At 31.0% G+C, this 26,072-nt stretch overlaps 1 protein-coding gene across 1 annotated transcript in view; it reads right to left on the bottom strand.

Annotated features, from left to right (window-relative positions):
- LOC106459675 (phosphatidylinositol transfer protein alpha isoform-like) overlaps positions 1-26,072 on the bottom strand; it is a 38,756-nt gene that overhangs the window by 2,197 nt on the left and 10,487 nt on the right. Inside the window, exons 3-9 of the mRNA XM_022386210.1 lie at positions 24,697-24,860; positions 18,561-18,615; positions 14,666-14,743; positions 13,121-13,201; positions 9,579-9,656; positions 2,881-2,976; positions 2,536-2,658 (exon numbers count right to left, since the gene is read on the bottom strand). Of these exons, the coding sequence (XP_022241918.1) occupies positions 2,536-2,658; positions 2,881-2,976; positions 9,579-9,656; positions 13,121-13,201; positions 14,666-14,743; positions 18,561-18,615; positions 24,697-24,860 (675 nt within the window). The remainder of the gene's footprint in view (positions 1-2,535; positions 2,659-2,880; positions 2,977-9,578; positions 9,657-13,120; positions 13,202-14,665; positions 14,744-18,560; positions 18,616-24,696; positions 24,861-26,072) is intronic.

The raw sequence follows: 26,072 nt of genomic DNA, 5'->3' as shown, positions 1-26,072 counted from the left end.
TAGATTATTTCTAAATGTAAAAGGTGGTTTAATGTCTGGATTAGTACATCTAAAATATTTCATTCATCCTAACTGTATCAAACATATTGTTGGTGTGAATGTACTTTGTATTCACTATGAGAAATAACTATACACTGAATATGTTTGATACATTTCACTATGATATAGGTCCAGCTTATCTCTCTTTGGTGTTCAGAGTTACTGATGAGAAGTGGAATTCTCCGAAACTAGTATAACCCAATAACACATGTTGATCAAAGTGTAGACTGAACTGGACCTTCCTTGAACTTAGATTTGGAGATTAAACAATTTTTGGAATACTATGTTTATTATTTATTCTAACTGTAGTTTGAAAATTCCTTCTGATAAGCATTTAAAGCTCAGCCTCTACTTAACTCCCACAATAAAAATGAAATACTTTGAAGTTTTCAATTAATAAAACAATGAAATTACAAAAAATTACTAAAACCATGAAACATACCAAAGTCATAGCCAATACTCTTCAGTGTGCTTAATTCCTATATTCTGTACTATTTTAACATATTCTAAGTTTGAAGATTTAGGAATATACACAATGTATTTTTATTATTTCAAAACCAGATATTATTCAATGACTTTGAATTTCTTAATATTTCTTTGCAAACTTAAATATTTATTCAAAATACAATGCTTATTTACGACATCTTAAGTTTCCTATTTTTATAAGCACTAAAACAGCACTGAGGGAACTATATTTAATTGATAACTTATGCTGAGTCCTTGAACTTAAAAGTTCTACATTGCACTAAACCATCAGTTTTAAAGCTTTGATACATAGAAAGGTTGCATCTACACCAGAGTTGGGTTATGTTCTATATCACCTGATTCCAGTTTATATAGCATCTCAATAACACAGGCCTGCAATGGTTTGATTGTCTTGAAATGTTTACATGTTCTGCAGTAATTCCTGTATGCTGAATCCAAAAATGTTATCCATTTTTCTCCATCATGTACATATTTTTTAGAAAACGTCATAAGGCAATACATAAAAGAAAGACCACAACACATAATTTTGAGACTAAAAGACGTAATTTCACGAAAAAAATCGGGATGAATGAGGATGCACATTCATTTGACATCAATGTTCTTCCCATTTCTTCAGTTTGTTTGAATCTTTGTTAATAAACATAATAATAAAAAAATGTTCATTGTGGCAAATGAAATAATAATTTGATTTAAGTAAAAGTTTTTTCTTCCCGATTTTTAAAAAAATCTTTACGTGATAGAAAAAAAAATGAATACTATTTTCGAAATCCGCATAACTGAATTATAAAAAATTCTTTATTAAAACCAATACAATTTTTATGAAGTTTAAATTCGCAGGCCTGTGTAATTAAGCATTATTCATTATCTCAGTTTTTGTCTGCAGGTAGAATGCATTTTATGAAATAACTGGTTTAAAACCAATTAATTTTATAAAAAAGCAGTGTGCAGTATACTTATTCTATCCTTAAGGTTAGAGTAGAACATGTTCTTTATCTACCTCTAAAAGAAATTTAACTAGTATCACCATCATTAGATAACCATTTATTCCATTACCCATTAGATAACCATTTATTCAAGCTAGTTTCACCATCATTAGATACCCATGATTCAAGCTAGTTTCACCATCATTAGATACCCATGGTTCAAGCTAGTTTCACCATCATTAGATACCCATGGTTCAAGCTAGTTTCACCATCATTAGATACCCATGGTTCAAGCTAGTTTCACCATTATTAGATACCCATGGTTCAAGCTAGTTTCACCATCATTAGATACCCATGATTCAATTAAGAAACAGATACGGATTAACAACACTAATTAAAATTTAAAGGCAGGTAGAGGTAACAGAAATAAACACCAGAATGTAGTAAGCCTAACACTGCTTTATAGTCGATGTGCATAAGAACTATAATATGTTCCATACTTCCTTGACTCATGCAATTAACCGAGCGCTTCTTTTTCCTCCGAAACTCACTTACAGAAATAAATTAAACATACAGTTTGTATTTACAGTAATACAAGAAAATCATTCCTAGTTCACTTAGAATTTCTACAATAAAAAGCAATTTATAGACAGAAAACTCCCAACTCTGCAGTAATAAAAAATAGGCTAATTCATCGCCCATCCTAGCCAGGAATTCAATAAATTAGCTTGATTTATACATCTGACATCTCTCTTGGTGATGAAGAGGATGAACAATTAAAAAGAAAAAAAAATGTTTAATTTTGGAGTGGAAAAAAACTTAAACCTTTGATCAGAATATATAATGAACCTAATTTTTCATATTTTTTTTCTGATAAAAAGTCTTTTCAAATGCAAGATGAGGCTGTACTCTTAAGATTTAGGCAACTATACTTAACAATCAGTTGTAACATGTTGAAAAAATCCAGGACACCATGAATGAATCAAAATATTTAAAATTTTGTTCATAATAAGTATGTTATCACGTGCTTGTTTGAAACAAACTTAAATTAATTTTATAGTTCTAGTTTATTCTCTAGCATCTTTACCTCTTCAAGCTCCTTCTTTGTTTTATCTTCAAGAGTTCTAATATCTTCCATTGTTAGTCCATACCAACTGTCTATCCAACAAAAAACTTGTCGATGGAAATTCAGAAAAATTCGCCGCTCAGTCTACAGAAACCATAATGTATCAAACAGTCTAACATTTGAAATTCATAATTATGATCAAATCATCACCATTCTCATTAAACTGAAGGCACAGAAACACGTCCAACACCATTAATTAATAATCTGACAGGGAGATAAACAAAGATATGTATAACAAATAAAAAGTTATGCATACTTTATTGATAATGACACAGAGTTTCAATTCAATAGGTCCTTATAGCTTACCTTTTGAATAAGTGATTCCACCCTGTTCTGTAGACCAAACCACTTGAATTCTATAGTAACCAGCTTGTATGCACACATCACAGGATTAGATGTTTTCTGGAAATGCAACAAAATAAAGTTACTAAAGCAATGTTTCATCTTCATTCATATATTTTACGTACTTGTGTGGATGTAAAACCTGCATAACAACAAAAATAACACTTTCTATCAAGTTTTCACTTAAAGAAGTGCTTAACACATTCACTGCTGAAGACAAGTGTGCTTTTAGCATTTATTAGTGTGTGCTCACGACATACATGTGCGTCCTCAACTAGTTGATATTCACGAACACTGTTTGAAATGCACATTAGCATTTGCAAACAGTGAGACCATGAGTATTAAGTATAGGTGTTGTACATCATATTTCCATGCATAATTTTCAAAATTTGGCAGTTTTAGATTATGAAAGGAATGAACTGGTAGCTCTACTATCATAATGTTAAGTTTAGGCTGTTTATGTCAGTTTTTAAAAGATATTTTTGGTTAAAAATAAATTCAGAACCTGGCAACATTTCCTTAGTTTCAAATTGGCACTAACTTTGCATGTCATGTCATTGTGAGCATTGTTTTCAAATTTATTTGTGCAGTGATTGTTATCACCATGGATGATATGGGAGCAGGTCCATCATGTGCAAAGAAACAAAAATTAAGCATACATTTTAAAATCCCAACAATCTAAGAGTTGAAGAGTTTGATGAACTTCTTTCAAACCTGAAAAAAAATTAAACCACATTTTTACCAAACAGCAATGGAATTGAAGTAAAGATGACAAGGAGAGTTCTGATGAGGATTCAGATATACGAGACAAGTCAATCAATCATAATTATCCTGATAGGTAATCAAACATTAGTGTAAAACCATCCTACTTTCAATTTCTTTCAGCTGCTGATAGATGATAGTTTTTTTGAACTTCATAGTTGAGAAAATGAATTACTATGTACAAGAATTGTTAACTTCTGAAGGAATAAAAGAATCACATATTTCTAGATGGAAAGATGTTATAGCTTCCAAATAACATACATTTTTTGGTCTTCTTCTACATATAGGCCCAATTAAAATTAATAGAATGCAGAATTATTGGAAGAAGGATTGCCTGTTCAATTTTCCATGTTTTTATGACTACACGAGTTGCAACAAGTTTTTGCTCATTACGTGTTGCCTGCATTTTGTGAAAAATCCTGGAAGTAATGATCTCAAACCTGCTGATCAGTTATCCAAAGTAAGATCTGTGATGGCCTATATTTCAAAAATAAATGGAGAGAAATCTATTATAAAGGCAAAGAATTATCATTAGCTGAAGTAATGGTATTATGGCATGGACGTTTGGTATTCAGACAATGCATAAAAAAACAAAAGGCAAAACTATGGAATAAAAGTATATGTTGACAAGACCCAATGACTTTATTCTTATATTTGTAATTTTTACAGGAATTTTTGATGACTTAAGAGGGAAAGGGCATGTCGCTAACATTGTTTTGCATTTGATGCAAGAAAAATAATGGTCATTCTGTATATATGGATGGTTATTATAATGGTTACGATTTGGCAATCCAGTTCCAAGCAAGTAAAACTTATTGTACAAATACTCTTCGTAGTGACTGAAATAATACACCTAGAAAGATCAAAACAGCAAAACTGGAAAAACAAAAGGTGAAACTATATGCCCATATTCAAAAAGGGTTATGATTGGTAGATGGAGAAACAAAAAGAGATGTCATCTACATTTCAAAAGAAATTCAAAATGATATTACCACTTACAGGAATAATAGGTCAGGAAAGAAAAACCACTACCAATTTTCAGATACAATCAGTACATGAGTGGAATCGACAGGCAAGATCAGATGTTATTGTATTATTCTTGCTCGAGAAAAACTATAAGATAGTATAATATTTGTATTCATACATTACAATTGTCTCTATTAAATTCCTCTTATTTGTATAATCAGTACTTAAGGGAAGAAAATGATACTATATGATTTTTGTCTGATGGTAATAAAGGAGCTTTTACAACTTCCAGTCGCAAGTAAATCATCAAAACCTAAAGATGTTGAACAAAATGATACTATATGATTTTTGTCTGATGGTAATAAAGGAGCTTTTACAACTTCCAGTCGCAAGTAAATCATCAAAACCTAAAGATGTTGAACAAAATGAAAAACTCTTCCAAGTGGTAATATGATGAAAGGAAGTGCAGATTATGCAGTGAAAAGGGAAAGTACAAAGATTCAATTTATAACTGTGAAGCGTGTCCGGAACCACCCAAACTTTGTTTGGATCTATGTTCAAATTGTACCACAAAAAATTTTGATGTATTCATCATATATAGTGCATATCAGATACATACATTAAAATTAATTTGTCTTTTCGTTTCTAAGATTATTTTTCCATATATTTAAAAAACTTTCTAGATACTCGTGTGTCTGTAGAACTTCACCTCCACAATCTGAGTAATGCTGAGGAAGTGTGTGTGTCTTAAATAAAAAATATGAATAAGTTACATATATATTTGATTTATTGTTATTATTATCGGTGCTTACGTTGTAAACAAAACAACATTGCACTAAAAATTTTATCAGGACCTGCCACAGATGATGCCAAGCATCATAGCAGTTAATATATTAAATTATCAGATGTAAAGATGTAAATAGAGGGTAGTAGAGGAAATCTGTATGAATTTAGGACCCATACAACAATGACACTTTTTGAAAAAAAAGGCTTCACATCATGTAGTGCTTACTCCCTTAAAGACCAGCAGCAAATATGTCACCTCTGATAAAAGTTATCACATCTGAACAACAAACACTTCTAACACATGACATTATAACTATGGAACCTATTAAAATATAAATACAATTTTTTGATCATTTTATGACTTATAATACAATAAAAACCACAACATAACAGTTTGCTATGCCATTATGCATGGCCCATTAACCACTGACCTAAAAGCCAGTTTTCACACAGGTATTATTGTAGGCCTAATGATGTTATGTGTTAGGGTATTTTAACAGAAATGGTGCAATAACAAATCATTTATAGCTTCAAAATTAAAATAAGTATTTAATATTTATCTAATTCTACTTTATACATAAAACGTCTCCATGTCTTCTTTTCACTGATTTAGATAGTATGTGTTCATAAAAATATGTCACATTTTTACCTTTGCCTGAGGGCAAAATATGATTCTAAGTATGAACAATGGCTTGGGTTACAAAACTCTTGAGTAGTTCTCATAAGCTGAAAACTCATTAATAATTATTTTATTACCATTCTGTGGCTTAAAAAATAATAGAAAACCATTACCAACATACAAGGCAAAAGTCCCATACAGCCTAAAGATGCCTTGAAATGTAAACAAATATTCAACTTTACAATCTAATGTAACCATGCTAGCAAAGAAGATAGATCTATTGTAAATAGATTGTAGGAAAGAAAACAATTTCAGATATCAGATGATATATTTATGGTTTTTTCACCGTTCTCAAAGTATTTGATCTAAAAATAAGCATCAAATGAGTGTAAAAATTGCAGATATTTGGCTTAGTTTTTTTCCACTGACAAGATATATCTGCACAGGTAGGAATTTCACAGGATCTTTACCATCTCAATAATAATAATAATTCTAATAGTGCGAAAAAATTCAAAACTAGGGCTAGCAGTTTTGATTTTTTAAAATTACTTCATCCAAAACAAATGTCAATAAAACTTGTATCAAAAGAAAATGTAGAATCTTAACAGTTTAGTTATTTTATTTTGGAGATAATTTCAATAGATAAGTCACATATAATTCTCAAAACCTTGATTTCATTATTTTCCCCCCTATCAAAGCCCAGTATACTGTGTTGAAAAGGGTTAAATCACCAAAATGACACACTTATGACAAAAAAAAAGACCATTTCAAGTAGTGCTTAAATCACCAGAATGGAAGATGTACAAAGGTACAGTAGATAAAACTGTGTAATTTACAATAAAGTTTAAATCCACACTAACAAAATAATACTAAATTTATAGGGATACTAGTTTCAACATTCGAAAAGTCTTCTTCAGTCTGATGTTTGTTTGTGGGAGAAACACAAACACATAAAGGTAGCTGCCCTTAAACCTATTTATTCCAATGTTGGTTTGGTTATCAAAAACAACAACTATCTCTTGTTCTAGTAAAGTTCTTATAATCAAATATTCAAAATAATATAGATTTTGCTACTAAAATAAAGACTAATATACATGAAGGAAAAATGGTCAGTTTTGACGTTGATCCTTCGTTTACAAACATACCAATTGATGAAACAACAGAATTCCTCAAAATAAAAATTACCTGAACTTAACATTCCACTTCCAGTTCTGGTCCACACTTTTATCTTCCCACATTAAAGATAATGTATTCATATGCATGGGACAGTATTACAGACAAAAATATGAAATGGCTATGGTGAAACCCATCTCCAATTCTATGAAACAGCTTCATGGAGTATTTTGAAAGCAAATTACTTTGTACAGTGGATTAGAATATAAAGGAACTTCCTTGGTTCCAATTTGTTGATGACATTTTCTGTTTGGCCAAACAACAGAAATAATTTTCAAGCTTTTTCCCAGAAGATTAACAAGCTTTACAGAATTATTAAGTTTAAAGTTGAATGGGAAATCAAAAATGGGCTTTCTTTTTTTTTAGACATTCTCAAAATTAAAGCAGAAACATTAAATGTTCTTTTTATCTAAAGAAAACCAACAAACCCTTTAAGCTACATTCACTTTTTCTCGTGCCACCAAAAAACAGTTAAAACATTAATTATAACTTCAATGTTTTCAAGAGCTTATACAATTTGTCATCACATGACCCTTGATGATAAAATTAAAAATTTTTTTTACAATTTTTCAACAACTGCTGTACCTTACAGGCTTTATCAAAAATGCTCGTGAAAAGGCAAGGAAGACATTCTTTAGGAACAGTAACCAACAAACAGTACCATCTCAGTATGAAGATAAAAATAAAATACTTAGCATTAACTATAATTATAATAATGTGGCTTTAGAGAGTTGCCTGAAAAAGAACAACTTCGGTTGTTTATAAATATCCCAAGACCATTACAAATTTCTTACCCTCACAAACGTCTGCACCCCAAGATAAAGAACGGGGTGTCCACATAGTTCCATGCCAAGTCTAAAAAAAGTTTATGTTGGTGAAACTGGTAGAAATTTAGATATCAGACTTGAGGAACACAAGAAGGATGTTAAAAATGGTCAAAGAAATAATATTATTTTTCTACACACAAGAGAATCTAATCATAAAATAAACTGGGAATCAGCCAAGATAATACATAAAATCACAAATTATGTCAAAAGAAGAATTCTAGAAAGTTTGTTTATCCAAAGGTTGCCAAACTTCAACACATCTAAAAGTCACTTTAAGTAGAACACCTTTCTGATATCATATGTCATTCAAGAAAATGGAACTTGCATTATAAAATAAGCAGTGTGTGTGTGTGTGTGTGTGTGTTTTCTTCTTCAAACAAATGTTGGAATGAAGAGGAAACTATTATCCACATCAATCTGGTATTGTTCCAATGGTGTGTACAAAGGACTAAAAGACTCAAGCCAGTAGTATTTTATATTCCATTACATATTGAGATTCTCCATTACAACTTGTATCCCTTTGACATGAGAGTGAATGGAAATTATTGCCGAACATGTAATAGATCATAAACACTTAAATTTTAATGCTTCATTTTTGGTAATTTAACCACTTCTTCATGTGAAGCCTTTTGATAGAAAATGTATCATTCTTGTTGTTTTCTTGGAAAGGGGCCAAAGGGTTGCATGTTTAACCTATCGCACCACTATAGAATAGTGTGCTGTCAGTCAGTCAGTAGACACTAAAATGACATCTCATAAGGGATGCTTAATGTTGGAATTTGTACTGTTGTGATGTCAGTAAAATGTGCACATTCCATGAATCGTGAAAAGAATTATACACTCTGTAAGCTATAATACAGCATGACATTAACTTCAAAAGCTAGAAATAAAAAATATTTGTTACTCTTGAAACAGAACACTTTTGTGGACCCTATTCTGTTAATTTAAGCACTACTTAATGTGAAAGCTTTTGATAGAAAATTTGCTTTCTTTTATTGTTGTTAAGGTCTTACATCCACAGGGGTCTAATGAACAATAAAGTTTGAATGTTATTATTTTACAGTACATCCTACTTTTAATAAAAGTTTTCGTGAACTGCATCTTTGCATTAAGCTGACAATATATTTTAAGGGCTAATGATGTTCCAATGACCAGGCCCCTTTAATGAGACTTAAGGGTTGACAATACTAGGTGTTTAGCATTCATTATTAGTTCAAATAATTTCTTTCACTAACAGATATGTTTTGTGCAAATAAGTAATATTTAAAGCATAACTTATGTCAGTCAGTTTATAATAATTATACGTTTGGTAGTTCTAACATCAACAAATTTCTTGCTATTACAAGACATAAGATCCGAGAGGACTTTATTTTGTGTCGTAAATTGTGCTTCTTTGGTCTTTATTTAATATGATTCAACTGCTTTCACAGGCTTGAATATATTGATGTGAATGATTATTTACAGAAGGGTAAATTTTTATTCAACTACCAATCATTCCGACACCATCAATGTAATAAAAATGTACTAACCTGCCAGTTACCAACTAATGGTCCTCTGCCCGTTTTTTTAGATTTAAATTTCCTTGGGTCTTCTAGTTCTTTATAATCCTAAAAATAAAAAACACACATGTACTTTAATAATTGATACTGATAGTGGTGAAAGACAAATAATGGAACTCATAAACCCTACACTTACCACATTTTTGAATGTAATAAAATGTCAAATAACTAAACTACTTTAGACTAAACAATCCATTTGACATCCTTTGCTAGATAGTTACATGTTAGTTGTACAACTATCTGTGTGTTATTTTTCTAATATTCTCCATCATCACATAACATAGATGCTAATGAACTACTTTTACTTGTTAAAAGATGGAACCAAGGGATTTGCTAGCTTAAATTTACCAGATTGTGATCCTTATGTTGAAGAACAGATAAGGAAAAATAAGATTTATTTTATCAGGCAGCAATCTTTATGACACTATGGAAGTTGGAGAACATCCTTACTATTGCAGAGTAACAATGATATGATCACATCTTTGTCTTTATAGGACTTATATATATATCAAGAAACAAGAAATTTTTCTGAACCTTCAACTAAACAAAAATAGTGTCCCAGATATACATAGTTTTAGTGCTATGAATCTTTGGCTTTACACACACACATACATATAATACTAGTGTCCTAATCCTTCACCTAAACACTTATACAGTACTAGTGTCCTAATCCCTCACCTAAACAAACACACACACATCGCTAGTTTCTTAATCGTTCACCTAAACATGCACACAGTACTAGTGTCTTAATCCTTTACCTAAACATACACACACACAGTACTAGTGTCCTAATCATCACCTAAACATAAACAACACACAGTACTAGTGTCTTAATCCTTTACCTAAACACACACAAACAGTACTAGTGTCCCAATCCTTCACCTAAACACACACAAACAGTACTAGTGTCCCAATCCTTCACCTAAACACACACAAACAGTACTAGTGTCCCAATCCTTCACCTAAACACACACACAAATAGTACTAGTGTCCCAATCCTTCACCTAATCACACACAAATAGTACTAGTGTCCCAATCCTTCACATAAACACACACACAGTATTAGTATCCCAATCCTTCACCTAAATACACACAAACTGTACTAGTGTCCTAATCTATCACCTACACACAGTTTTAGTACTGGGAACCTTCAACTAAACAAATATACACAGTTTATGTCCTGAACCTTTACATAGACATGCACAGTCTAGTGTCCTGAACCTTCACCTAGAGATACAGTACAACTTTCACCTACACAAACACAGTTTTAGTGTTAGAAACTTCCACCTACACATGCACAGTTTTAGTGTCATGAACCTTCACCTTAAGACAGATATTATGTCCCAAATCTTCACATAAGACAAACAATTTTAGTACTGAATAAAACAGATAATGAATTGTTTTTTACTATTAACCCTCTTGCTACAGGAGGTCAAGGTGCACATCACAACTTTATTAAACAGTTTCCTTCAAAATGTAATTAAACTACTTTATTATCATTCTATACAAATAAACTAGGCATCAAAACATAGTTAATAAATCAAATTTTAATACAAGTTTTAAGTTCTTAAACTGATAAGGAAATATTTTTAAAAAATTCTCAGTCTCCCCGAGAATGAAAATTGTGACATTTGCTCTTTAGGTCTTCCCTCTTTATTTACCACTCCTCCAACAATAATGGAATTTAATGCAAATTACTCGTTACGACATTCATATTAATCACGCATAGCATAATTTTTTATAACCTTCAATCTTGTTTACAGAGCCATAAACTAGAAAATCAGACCCACTTGCCACTCCCACCTGTCACATTCTCATTTTCACAAATTACCAATAGTTCTCACTGATGTTTTATACAACAATATTTATAACCAATAGAAATTCAAAGTCTTAATCTATCAAATGATGTATTATGTTACATAATTTTCAGAACAAAAAATTGTCTACTTTGTCTTCTGTTTGAAACTTTTTCTCACCATATTCACATTAACAAGCTTAGCTTTTAACCCTTTCGAGACAGGTCATGAGTGAAAGGCCATGTCATCTCGTTTGTTGACTCGCATTCAAAATTTTATTGAACTACTATTTCATAAATTTATGTCAATAAGTTTGGTATCAAACTGTAGATTATAATTCAAATTTTAGTATTATACCTTACTCAATTTCTTAATTTAAAAGTAAATATTAAAAAACACAGATAAACATTGATTTTTGTGTGTTACATGGTATGTTGAATGCAGCACTGGTTCAAATTAGATGTTTGTGAAATCAAAATACTAAGTCTATAGTTTTGTATGAATTAGAAACTCAAATTCCTGATATTGACAAGCTAGAATATAAAATAAGAATCTCTTATCTTTTCAATTTGCTAACATATTGCTCATGTAATAAATCAAACACAGTGGCACCCCACCCACCTCTTTCCATTTTTGGAAATGCTCCCTTATATACACTTACTTCTATATATGACATGAATAACAAATTGGAAGCTCAGAATGTCCCCCTAGTGTCTTTCTCAGCCATTTTAATGGACTTGACACCATTTCTTTCTTTTTGAACAAATATTTCAATGAGGTAGGGTGTGTCTTTAGTCTGCTTGAAATTTCATATTTTTTTAAACTAAAATACATCTTAGTTACTAAGCTTTATAAATTATAGTGGAATTCTGTGGTATTAATGTAGTAATTTATGATTTTTTTAGTTATTCAAATGTCTATATAAAAACCTAAAAAAAAAAATTTTGTTTCATATCCTCCACATGCAATTTTTTTAAAGGCTTAGCAACCTCCATCAAGCAGCAAGTGAGTACAAAGGTCGTAACTAGAAGAGATAATTGTTTGCTTTACTTCTTTATTTACTTTTATAATGTTACAAATATAATGTATAATAATTGAAATGTGACTGTATTTTACAAAATACTAGTTTACTAAAATACAGCCAAGACAAGTTACTTTGTATAGACCAAAGGTCAGTTTTGAGTTATTGGATACGGTAACATGAGTGCATGTGAACCACATCATTGTAACTTCTGTATTTCTAGCCAGGCATGGCTGAAAGGTTAATGTAATAAAAATAATAAATATATATAAATGTATAATATTATCAGATTTAAGCTATTTAGTCTAAACATTTATGTTTTTGTGTTATAATTTGTGTTCATTCTAGAATGGAAGAGGCATAATTTATATTTATTTCCTAATTTTTTATAGTGGTTTTGAGATCGGTCAAATCTACTGAACTCGTAGAGAGATTAATTACTGAAAATAACATATAAAATATAAAGTTTTTTCTTAAGAAATGTTTGATAACTATGTGGACATTATAAAGATTTCGCATATGAAATTTCAAAATTTTCTGATGCATAAAAGTATTTTTAATCTTAAAATGAATATTATTTTGCAATATGCAAAAAGCAAAAAAAGACCAAAATTGGAAACAAAAAAAATTTACAACATAAAAATAACTAAGTTCAAAACAGTGTGTGATTACTACAAAAAAGTTGCCCTACTCACCTTAGATTCTACATGGTCATTTGCTATATCAATAAATACAACATCACGCTGTTTTAACTTCTCGGGGGGAAGGTTGTGTACCTGCATAAAATATAAAACTAATTAACTTGAATGTGGCAAATATAACAAACTCTTAAAAACACACGTATTTAAGTTCAGTCTTATCCATACAACAAAAGAAAATCATTACATGGCCTTTCTTAAAGTAAGAACTTTCAACCATTATAATCACTGTGGTAATCGGTAAGAAATTGTCAAAAACACCAATCATACTGGTAATGGTTCAAAAATTGCCAAGAAATATCACAGTTGCACTTGTAATAGGTAAGAAAGAATTAAACATCACAATCACACTAGTTAGAAACAAGAATGTGTCATGAAACATCACAATCACACTGGTTACAGAATGATGTGTCATGAAACATCACAATCATACTGGTTAGAGATAAGGATGTGTAATGAAACATCACAATCATACTGGTTAGAGATAAGGATGTGTAATGAAACATCACAATCATACTGGTTACAGAATGATGTGTCATGAAACATCACAATCATACTGGTTACAGAATGATGTGTCATGAAACATCACAATCATACTGGTTAGAGAATGATGTGTCATGAAACATCACAATCATACTGGTTGGAGACAAGGATGTGTCATGAAACATCCCAATCATACTGGTTAGAGAATGATGTGTCATGAAACATCCCAATCATACTGGTTAGAGATAATGATGTGTAATGAAACATCACAATCATACTGGTTACAGAATGATGTGTCATGAAACATCACAATCACACTGGTTAGAGAATGATGTGTCATGAATCATCACAATTATACAGGTTAGAGACAAGGATGTGTAATGAAACATCACAATCATACTGGTTAGAGACAACGATGTGTCATGAAACATCACAATCATACTGGTAATGGTTCAAAAATTGCCAAGAAATATCACAGTTGCACTTGTAATAGGTAAGAAAGAATTAAACATCACAGTCACACTGGTTAGAAACAAGAATGTGTCATGACACATCACAATCATACTGGTTAGAGAATGATGTGTCATGAAACATCACAATCATACTGGTTGGAGACAAGGATGTGTCATGAAACATCATAATCATACTGGTTAGAGACAAGGATGTGTCATGAAACATCACAATCATACTGGTTGGAGACAAGGATGTGTCATGAAACATCACAATCATACTGGTTAGAGACAATGATGTGTCATGAAACATCACAATCATACTGGTTAGAGACAAGGATGTGTCATGAAACATCACAATCATACTGGTTAGAGAATGATGTGTCATGAAACATCCCAATCATACTGGTTGGAGACAAGGATGTGTCATGAAACATCCCAATCATACTGGTTAGAGACAAGGATGTGTCATGAAACATCACAATCATACTGGTTAGAGATAATGATGTGTAATGAAACATCACAATCATACTGGTTAGAGACAAGGATGTGTCATGAAATATCACAATCATACTATGTTTGAAATTATACTATTAAAATCAATACTCACATTTTCCTGTTCTCCACAGTCAGGTGCATGCATTGTTTCTATACAAAGGTAGAAGTTGTTTCTCATGTAATCTGGATTCTGTGGAAAAAAATAGTTTTACTACTATTAAAATAACACCACTGGGGAATATGACATATTGGGTCATGATGGACCTATCAGTTTTAACAATTGCAATTGACTATAATAACTAAAAAAAAAAAAGTACTGGTAACAATGCAATGTTGTTTTAGTACAAGAAAGAATGAGTAATTAGTTATCCCACATATTCAGTTTAACTTTTCATACAACTGAGTTGACCACAATCTTCACCAGTTTTCAAAAATACTTGTTCTTCTTCTAAATGAAAAATTATCAACACTGTTGAGACCTATGTAAAACAAAACACTTTAAACCTTGACATTAGTCCAACGTTAGAAGCAATAGTTGCAGTGCTGTGGATTATTGTAGATTTAAATATTCTCACCTGTATCAATATCAAAGTACAACTTGGACTGATGGAAATAAAACTATTAAACTAATTTTTTAATTAAGTCCACATTTGTTTTACACTGAATCTAAATTTAAAATCAACATTACTTCTGAGGCCAAAATAAGAGCCAACGTTATCAAGATCCAATTTTTTTGGTCAGTCCTAAATTTCTAAATTTGTGTCAGCTAAATCAATTTCTGTACTGCTGTTGAGGTTGATGTATTTCTTGCTTTATGGCTGTTGTTATAAACTCAGCATATCTTATTGTAATTTTGTATCATTCTATATCTTAAAGTATTTCAAATTTTAAAAAATGAGGAACTTTCCACTTTTATATTTATTTATATAAATCAATATTTAGTTTTTGCATGCTTGATCAGTACAAAATTATGCTTCTACAGTTAGCCTTATACCTGAAGGAAACAGCTCATTATGCCTTAACTCTCTCACTAGGAGCTTGGTCCAAGGGACTGACCTTGTAACCACTTTGTACTTGTTATAGTTTTCATGCTATAACTTTTAATACAGTATGCACATTTTCACGAAATTTTACAGATTACCAGTGAACATTAAAAGGCTGTCATACACAAAATATGAGATTTTCTTTATTTACTATTAAGATTTTATAAGTAATGATTTGCTTATGCATTTTTCTTGACAAATATTGACTATCCAAAATACAAAGTAATTTTGATTTTAAGATGGAAAATACTTCTATGCATCAGAAAATTGTCAAATTACAAATGGGTAATGATGATGACAAAACCTTGTCGAAACGTTGTACATTTGCTGTTATGTTAAAATTATATTAAAGTTTTTCTTTATTACTCATTCAAGCCATCTCCAAGCATTATTAGTCTCAAAGTGGGTTCCTCGTCATCGGACCTTCAGATAGTTATCAAACGTTTTTATAGAAAAAAAAACAAACTTTGTATTTTATTTGTTATTTTCACCACTCTATCTCTGTATGAGTTTGGTAAATTTGACCGACCTCGTAACTACCATAAAAAGTTAGGAAACAGATATACATTACACTTTTTCATTGCAGAATAACTAAGTACAAATGATAACATGTAACCACAAATGTTTAGTCTAAATAGCTTAAATCTCATAACATTACAAATCTATTTATCTATTTATTTTATTGATGTCCTAAATTTCAGTTTTCTTAAAACATAGAACAGTAAATAAAGATGTATAGAAAACAATGATCTCTTCTAATTACAAACATTGTACTCACGATTTAGGCATACATAAACAAGTATTTCCAGAAATGGAAGAGGTGGGCAGGGCCACCTTGGTTGATTCGCTAAGTATAATAATATCTTAGAAAACAGAAAAGATAGGAAGTTCATATTTTATATTCTAGCTTGTCAATATGGGTAATTTGAGTTTCTAATTTATAAGAAACTACAGACTTTGTATTTGGACATTACAAATATATAATATAAAACAAAGTTGCTTTCAACATACCATATGACACACAAAAATTGATATTTAGGATTTTTGGTCAAAATCAACTTATATCTAATAAACTAACTCTTTTCAATAAACAATAAGTTATTTTACTTAAGCACATTGTTTGAACATGATAAACTTAACAATAATATTCAATAAGTATCAGTGATGGGTAAAGTACTGAAAACATTTACTTGTGTAAAAGTACTGTTACTTTAAAAATTTTCACTTTAATAAATAGTACCAAATATATACAATACTTAAGTAGCAATAAAGTGAAAGGTATCGACAAAAAATCAGTAATGATAGCATTATTAAAAACAGCCTACATTCAACACATAAAAGGTACTAACAAATATAAACTTTCTTTTATTTTTATTAAAACAATCAGTATTACTTTCTACGGTACAGCTCTTCACACACTACACTTATTATTTACTTTCAGCAGCTGCCGATTTTCAAAGTTCCTATTAGACAGAATAGCCCTGCAGAACTAAACACATGCTCCCATACTGCAATTTTACTGAATTTCCCATTATTGTTTTCAGTGAAAATAAGTCTTTCAAATAAGACCATGGATGATTATTTGTGTCAGACATGATGGTCACAGTGGGATGAAGTTATCATAATCAATACTAGATGTAAAATGGCTGTGTTCTGTTCCTACTCAGCAGCACAGGAAATACCACTGCTTGTGATTATCTTATTTGAAAGAGTAAGCATGCTGTGATTGATGTAAACAAACACTGTCACCATGTCAACCAGTGTGATTTTTCTCCAGTTTTTTCAAATGTAACGATAGTCTTATAAAAATAAAAGTAGCTAATTTCTTCTTGATTTTACTTAAAGTAAAATATCTTTTAGTGTACTTAAGTAACAGTAACTTCCAGAAAAGTTACTTAAATAGTGTAACAAAGTTATGCTACTTTGTTACTCCCCAACTCTGATAATTATGGATTTAAGTCAGTGGAATACTTTAGCTGATGTCTTATCATAGAAGATTATTTCTGTGACTTTCAAATAGATGAAATTTAATATGAAAACATTTTCAGTAATGCCAAACATGGATTATGGAATTACAAGATGATTGCCATTTCTGTAGATTGTTCCTAAGTGTTCTAAATCTCCATTCAGATTCCTCTGTTCACACCACCTACAGGAGCTCCACCTAAGCATTTTCTCGACAAACCATAAATTACTGCCTAAATCATTTTATTTAATCTATGCTGACATGAATAGTTTATTATATTTCAAACAAGAAATCCAAAACAACTCTGGAGGTGTAACTGGTGATATTACTAATCTTCTAATTTCTCTACACAATATCTTTTTTATCTACATACTAAAATTACAGTTCCAATGACACTGACCATACATGAACTCAAAAACTGGGACTATAAATTGTTAATCTTTACATCCACCAAATAAGAAGATAGCATGATCAATTACAAAATAATTTCTTATTAGTTATTTTGGATTAACACATTTGCAGGAAATTGTGTATCAATGAAATTCTTTTTTCTTTCTATGATTCAATTTTTTTTTAAACATTAGGTAATTTACTTAACTCTTTTAAACCCGTACTTTTTGGTTTTCGGCACGTTCTGCAAAATTATTTTCATAATTTTGTGGATAATAATAAAAAGGTTTGGATTAGTTTTCAGCCAAAGAGACAAATGTTAGTAGTCACTATCCACTCAGGTTTAAAGAGTCAAAGCTAGAGATCTGATTGCCTAACAGTAATATAGTGTTAGAAATGGACAAACTGATCAACTAAGAGAGGAGAGATAAAATTAATACAGTGTATCAAAGATAAAACAAGAATTTAATAAATCATTTTAAAAACATACCAAATCTGATTATATCGTAACAAAAATGTTATACTTGAAAACACAAAAGATATTGCTTCTCTTGCTTATAATTCTACAACTTTTTTAAGATATTGAATACAATAAGACTAAAACTTACTGTTATCACTGCATAGTTGTTTTCATTCATCAAGGAGCAAATGGAAGAAAAGATAAATCAAAATTATAACACATTCAATATGCTCTCAAACCATTTGTTAATAACTATTATTCTACAGTATAGAGGGCAGATGGCTTTTACAGAGAACTTCAAACAACTAAACAAGAAACTACACAGCATTGAAAGAATTCTAGAAAACCTTTCTGATTTATGAGAGCTGTGTATAGAACATAAAAACATTTTACAAACTGATTATCTGTACATGCAAAATATGGTACTAATTTCTTGCTTTAAAAATGCCCATACAAAAGATACACAAATAACTATTTCAACATCATATTCTCTTTGTATTTAATTCTTATCCCCAATTGACTCACTATAATATTTAAACATTATCAACTACAAATGTTCATGTAATATTTATTTCTTTATAAAATGTATAACCAGTTCTTTCGCATGTATTAAATCATTACTCTCAATAAAAATAGTTACCTAAAAAATTAGAAAAATTTACTTACTGAAAATGTATTTTGATTAAATTTGAAAAACAATTTTAATCTTGGATTAAGAAATTATATAAGCTATTTTTTATTATTTATTAAATAAAGCACTATAATAGATCTTGCTATCTATAATTTTTTGTATAACTTCAATTTGTTTTTAAGTGTAACTACTATTTCCATATAATGTTCACATACTGCATTTTCCTATTTAACCCTCTCTCTCTCTACAAGTTTGGTCATTTTGACCAACCTTGCGACCATGATCTAACCATGAAACTACACATACTACTACAGATTGAGTGCATCTTCATGAAATTTGGCAAGCTTTTAGTAAACATTACAAGTCTTTTGTATACACAAAAACCTCAGCACTACAAAATTATGACATTGAGACAGAATAACTCAAAACGAATCCTGAGAATTAGCTAACCTCAAAATTGTAAAAAATAAAATTCTCTTCCTGTTGGTTATAAAGCAATCTAATAACAAATGTCAGAAAGAATTATTCACATTTTTTGAAGACAGCATGTGCAAGGAGGGGTGTGGCATGCAAGTTTCAGTTTATAGCAAAGAACTTATTAAAGGAAGAAGCAAAAATGCTATAAATTTTAACTCAAGAATATCAAACGCATAAGTGGATAAATCCTTGAAACTTAGAAAATAATGCAGGTGCGGAAAGAAATTCTAAACTGAACATTTCAGAGCAAAGAAGTGTCACATGGTAAATTAAAAGGACGAATGAAAATTTATTTAAATACTTCCTTTTGAAATTAAGAAATTAACATATTGACATGAATTGATAATAAAGTAGTTTTATTAAATTAGGACTAATTCTGTAAAAAGGTCATGCCATGCACACTTTGACCTTCCTGTACCTAGAGGGTTAAATGACTAAAACACTCACTTCAGTCTTAAGGTAATAACACTACTATTTATATTAACTTCAAAGAAATGTTAGAAAATTGAATTTTTAATTAAATGTAGAAATATTCTTGCCTTAAATTCAATGCAGCCATGTGTGCTTTTCAACAGGCAGAAAGATTTTTCCAAGCACTATTTACCTGGATATGAACATTTAAATAATGATTTTATGTTTCACAAAAAAAAATCACATAGAAAAATAAACAAACAGTGTCTATATGTCCTTCTCAACGAACTCTGAAAGCCTCATCTTGCACTATGGTACCTGAATTACACTGATGTAACATAAGTTTGTTTTTGGACATCAATAATTTACTCAAAGTCCTCACTAGTGTTTTCTATTATTAAAAGAACTCTGTTACTAATACAGAATATTTTAGGGGAGATGAAACCAAGCTTGTCCCTTAGCTATCCTTAATTCACATTGATCAGAATCTTGTGATCACAACACTCAAAGTAAACTACACATGAGCAGCCAATGTGAAGTATTGTAGTAGCTAATTCATCACATTTACCAATCAAACCTAACTGATGACTCATTGTCAGGCGTTCCCCATCATTAACATCTCTACACATCGTTAAGGATATTATATGCACTGCAAAATATAGATCTATCAGGATTAACTGTTAGCTTAAAACAAAATACTTAAAATGTTTTTTTCTGCAAAAACAAAGAAATAACATTGAGTGAAATAACTTGTATCATTTGATTTTAAAACCAAAGCATAATCACTATGATCAAAGAAACATAATCTGTAATTGACAAACCCAGGACTGGAAGACCAAAAAAGAAGGATAAGCAACACTCGAAGATAATATCCTTAAGGAAAAGAAAGAAGACAAGTAGTGATTTGCTAACAGAAATGGTAGAAGGCTCAGGTGTCATAGTCCATCCGTCAATAGTATGATGGTCACTTGATAATAGAACTTAAATGATGTGTTGCGGAAAGAAAACCTGTGTTAAGAAAGGGAAACAAGAACAAAGAAACTGGACTATGTAACAATGGTAAATGGTGCTTTGTACAGATGAGTCCAAGTTTCAATTGTTTGAATCTAAACAAAGAAGTATATGAGGCAACAACCAACTGAAACTTATAAAGAACTTTGCTTGAAGCCAACAATTAAGCATGGAGGAGGTTCAATTCGAGTTTGGGGATGCATATACTCAATTAGTGTTGGAAAATTGCTGAAAATTGATGGTACATTGAATGCAGCAATATACAAACAAATTTTAATCCAAAGTTTGGGGATGCATGTCCTCAAGTTGTGTTGGAAAACTGCTGAAAATGGATAGTATATTAACTGCAGCAAGATACAAACTAATTTTAATCCACCTTGCTATCCCAGTAGAGCAAGATTTATTTCATCTCACAACAAGATAATGATCCAAAACTGTCAGATGGAATTAAGGAGATATGCAATTTGACACATTTTTTGAAAGGCAAATTGCATACCCAGCTCTGCCCTTGGTGAAAACCCAACAGATCTGGTGTAAAGACTACAATTAAAAGTGAATTCTCAGTTTGTAATGGGCTTTCTTTCTGAAGCTCTTGCAATTCTCTTGAAATGTCTTAACTTAAACGTTCCACAGGTTATTTTAAGAAAGCTGCAGTCCTCTGTCTTTTTTTCTCTTGAAAACACGAACAACACCCACAAATTTGCTAAAAATGACCAAAATCTCCGAGAGGATTTTCAGCAGTGTTTATTCTCCAAGAAACTTGTTGTAAGATAGAGAAAGTGAGGAAGTGTAGAAGCTGAACCAAGAAACTTGGTAGAAATGACAGAGCAGTTGCTTCACTTCTTGTTCAAAGCAGCCCATTTCACAGTAGAAATGTGGTTAAGATTTCTACTGTCTGAATTTGGTACATTTAATGCATTAAATTTAATAATAATATAGAATTTTGCTTCTATGAAAAGCTATATTCTACATCAAGAAGTAAGAAATATCCTCAAACTATTAGAAAAGTTGACCAAGTAAGAATATATCTTTGAGAATCACTTTTTCTACACGTTTCAATCTATAAGGATTTAACAAGACGAAAATATAAACACAACTTAACCAAATATACATAGAAAATATTGTTTTCATGAAATACTAGAAATAGGATAATCATTCTCCATACATATAGCTACTAGATTGTTATTAATTTTTTGAAAACATGTTCATAAAACATTTAATTTGATTACGATTTTTTTTTTCATAAATGTGTATTTACACTGAACACAAAATTTTAGTTTCCTTATGCATTAGAGTAGAAAAATGCTAAATGTATAAAACTTAATTAGGTACATATATAATAAAATGAGTAATTAAACAGCAAAAAAATGAAATAACTGTCAGTTTCTATAATCAAACATAGAGAATCAAAATTAGTTTCCATTTCTGAACAACCAGCTTGTGGTTGGTTTCAATAAGAAGAAACAACAACCATGTCGATACAGTTTTTCAAAATTATACAGAAAGAAACTAAATTAGATGCCAGCATTTTGTAATTCTCCTTATTCAATTAGTTGTATTTTAGCTGTGGGTAGGACACTGTTAAGATGTAATGATATCTTGTGCATTCTTATAACACATCACGTTCACACTCCAGGGTAAAGAATTATAAAAGTCCTATGACATTGAGTTAGTTAAATGTTAAAGAATCTTTCACTTACTCTATTGCTAGATCATATTTTCCGTCATGAATTAATTCCCTCTGATAACACTTAGGGAAAAAAACTTCTGCAACATAGTGAAAACTCTGCCAGAAACTACAATATATTCCATACTGATAATTTCATACATAACTATGGGAAATTTTGCAATTTTAACATGTAGTAAAAAGTATTTTTTCTGACATTTAGTAAAGTTCCTGGATTTATTCGACTCCTTGCACCAAAAGGCTCACTGGAGGTTCATGAAGAAGCTTGGAATGCATATCCATACTGCAAGACAGGTATGTAAATGTTAAGAAAAGTCACAGGCCCATTTAATTTCATGTATTTCTTTCTATTTTGTAATTTGTCATGTTGCTTTGAGATTCTTAAGTAACCAGGCAGAATTTAATACAATCTTCAGTTCCTTATGTAAAAATAAAATTAAAATGCAAGCAATATTTCTAAGAAAATTATATGTTAAACCTGAGAAAATTAAGTTATACTTTGGCACAGAAAACAAAAACTTGTACATTCAGCCAAAAGAAACTTCTTAGTGTACTTATACAATGATTGATATAAATACATTTTTGTTATCTTATGCTCTTTAAAGGTTATTTATAATGCAGTTGGAAATAAGAAAAATACATTTGTTCTTATTGTTTAATGAAAACATTTGGTAGTTTAAGTAATGTAGAAATGTTGTGTATCACCAGGCCTACAGTACTTTAAAAACACAAGTTTGGCTAAAATATAATTATAACTAGATCTTTTTGACTTTTCTAAAGAATTTTACATGCACAAAAAGGAAAAGTATTAAACATCAAAGAGATAATTGTTATGTCTTAGCTCATACACAAATTATTTTTCATTTTGAAATTCAGTAAAATGTGAATAGCTGGGCATAACATCTTGATACGTTGGTTTTTGTTCTCGGAAAACTTTTAAAACAATGTTCGACTGCTCTTTTTCTGATAGAAACAACTGCTATTTGTGAACATCACAAAATAGCTTTCTTTTCTTGTCTTAGTACAAAAGACTAGATTATGGTGCTTATTCATGGATGTATTGAAGGTTTTTTTAAATGAAATATCCTATCCGAGCCACCTAGTTATGAAAAGTAATCAAAGTTTTCATTCTCAGTTAGCTAAACATATTTTATTATGCAAAAATTGGATGAGTAATACTTTTCATAGGACAATTCAATATGTACATTTTGTAGGCTTTGTTTTTCCCCCAACAGCTTTTATTAAGGTAGAAACATTATGCAGAGTGGTCATATTCTTTCTAAACTTTTGTCCATGATTTTGCAGACTTGCACACGCATGCATATGACACACTGATATTTCAATCTTTTCGTACATTATCTTATTAAAACCACTTTAGCTTGTCCTTTTGGTTATAAAAAGTAATAAAACTTCAGAAATTGCTTACTCCTGACCATAGTACTACAAAGACATCACAATTTGATGTCAGACAATCAAATGCTGTGTTTTTATTCCATTTTAAAAATTTTATCTATCCTTTCCAAAAATATAATGAATTAGATAATTATCACCATATAAAATAAGAAAGTGACTAGTAAGGGTTGTTAAAATTTGACAATAATTAGCACAGTTTGCACTTGCACACAGGTTCTAAGAAAAAGAGTAAATATACTGAATTGGCCCGATTATAAGGTGATGTTTTTTGATTCATAATTAGGGAGTAAAATTCATAGCCCCTTCTCCCTACTCTAGCTTGTTGCATTCCTGAATGTCCAGATAGCATCCATCTACACATGGGCACCAGATGTTTGCTCAAGGTTATGCCTAATCCTTGCAACTAATCCACCTACAGGCTGTTCAGTTATAGTATTGATTTTGTAGACTTTTCCAGGCTCATAAACATCCTTTGCTATAGGGCAATGAGTTTTGATAGTAATGGAGCATGTCACAGAATATCAGAAACCATGAGTATGAGCAAACTAAAAATTTACATATTCTCACCAGCAATACAACTTTTTGGTCTCCCTTTTCTCCACATTTAACATTTTAAAAGGCTTTCCCTTTAAATAAAATTTTAAAAATACTTACCTAGCCAGGTGATAGATCTTGTAAGTGTACTGACCAGAACTGTACTTCCCCCCTAAAAGGGGGTAATTTTCAAAGGGTTCATTTCTCAAGACTTCTATCCCTTCTCCTCCCCCCGTTTCATTTTTACTGGCCTGTGCCACAGAATACAGCTGTCCGACTTGATACTGTTACCAAAGGTTAGTTATAGCTCGTAAATTATGTCAATGGCAAAATAAATAAACTATTTTCCTTAAATATGTTTAAAACTTAGAAAAACATCACTGCTTGAAATTATTTTAAAACAAGTTTATATACATACATAAGTTACACCTATTTTAATATTACTATTATCTGAAGTAAACCATGAAATTACACTAAACCAAACAACGCAAGAAAAAAAAAGTAACAATTTGAATCTAAATAGACATTATAACAAGGTATAATTTGAGAGAAAAAATAGTATTCCAGCTTTCTATGCAGGGATATTACATGTATTTGAATTTTAACTCGCTTTTTGAAAAGTCCCACACCAGCATTTGTCAATTTGAATTAGAGCACATATTATGCATTATTTCAAAGTTAACATTTTCCCTACCTGACAATGTATTTCTTATAGATACTCACCTCTTAACACAGAAAGCTATCTTTCCCGTGTATCTGCCACAAAGATTTGCATGCCACTATCCTTTAGGTAACTCCCACCTAAACACACAAGATTGCTCATGATTTGTGCAACTGCATAATGACTCTTTACCCAGATTGGTAAGGAGGAAGAGGCAAACAAGCCCCATGTCTTGCAGGTATGAGCATAAAAAGAACATGGCCGTAGGAGTACTTACACACAAAAGGTTAGAGAGCCAATATGTGTAATGAGGTTGAGGAGCATTCAGACCATACCGAGTACTCACCTCAACTCTACTGTCAGATTTATTGGACTGATGCCAGCTGCAAGGAGGAGGGCACAGGAATTATGAGTGCATATTGTTCTCAATTCTACCATCAAACTCTTGGACCAACACCAGCTGTGGGAGACTAGACAGGGAAGAGAGGATGAAGAAGAGGTACAATGGTAGAGGGTAGGATTGAGGACAGAGTGGAAGCAACTGATGAAAGCGAGGATTGATGTTGGGCAACCTTAGCCCATGATTCAATCAAATCAGGAATACCACCAAACATCAGGGTCTAGGTGAATGGCTTAAAGAATGGAAGAAAGAAGTCAAACTTTAGATAGGAGAGTATCCCTACTCAACAATCACCAGTAACAAGAAGGCAAGTAAGCAGGAAAGGTAAAGGGGGGAACAGCCACAGTGCAAAATGCACTGGGGGATGGAGGAGTGACTCAAACTGGAGGTGTAGAGAAGAGAGGTAAAGAAGTGTCGTACAAAGGATCAGGGAAA

Source organism: Limulus polyphemus, unplaced genomic scaffold (genome assembly GCF_000517525.1).
Source record: "Limulus polyphemus unplaced genomic scaffold, Limulus_polyphemus-2.1.2 Scaffold647, whole genome shotgun sequence".
Taxonomy (NCBI): domain Eukaryota; kingdom Metazoa; phylum Arthropoda; class Merostomata; order Xiphosura; family Limulidae; genus Limulus; species Limulus polyphemus.
Note: the sequence above shows the minus strand (reverse complement) of the source record. Positions and strands in the feature narration are given on the sequence as shown.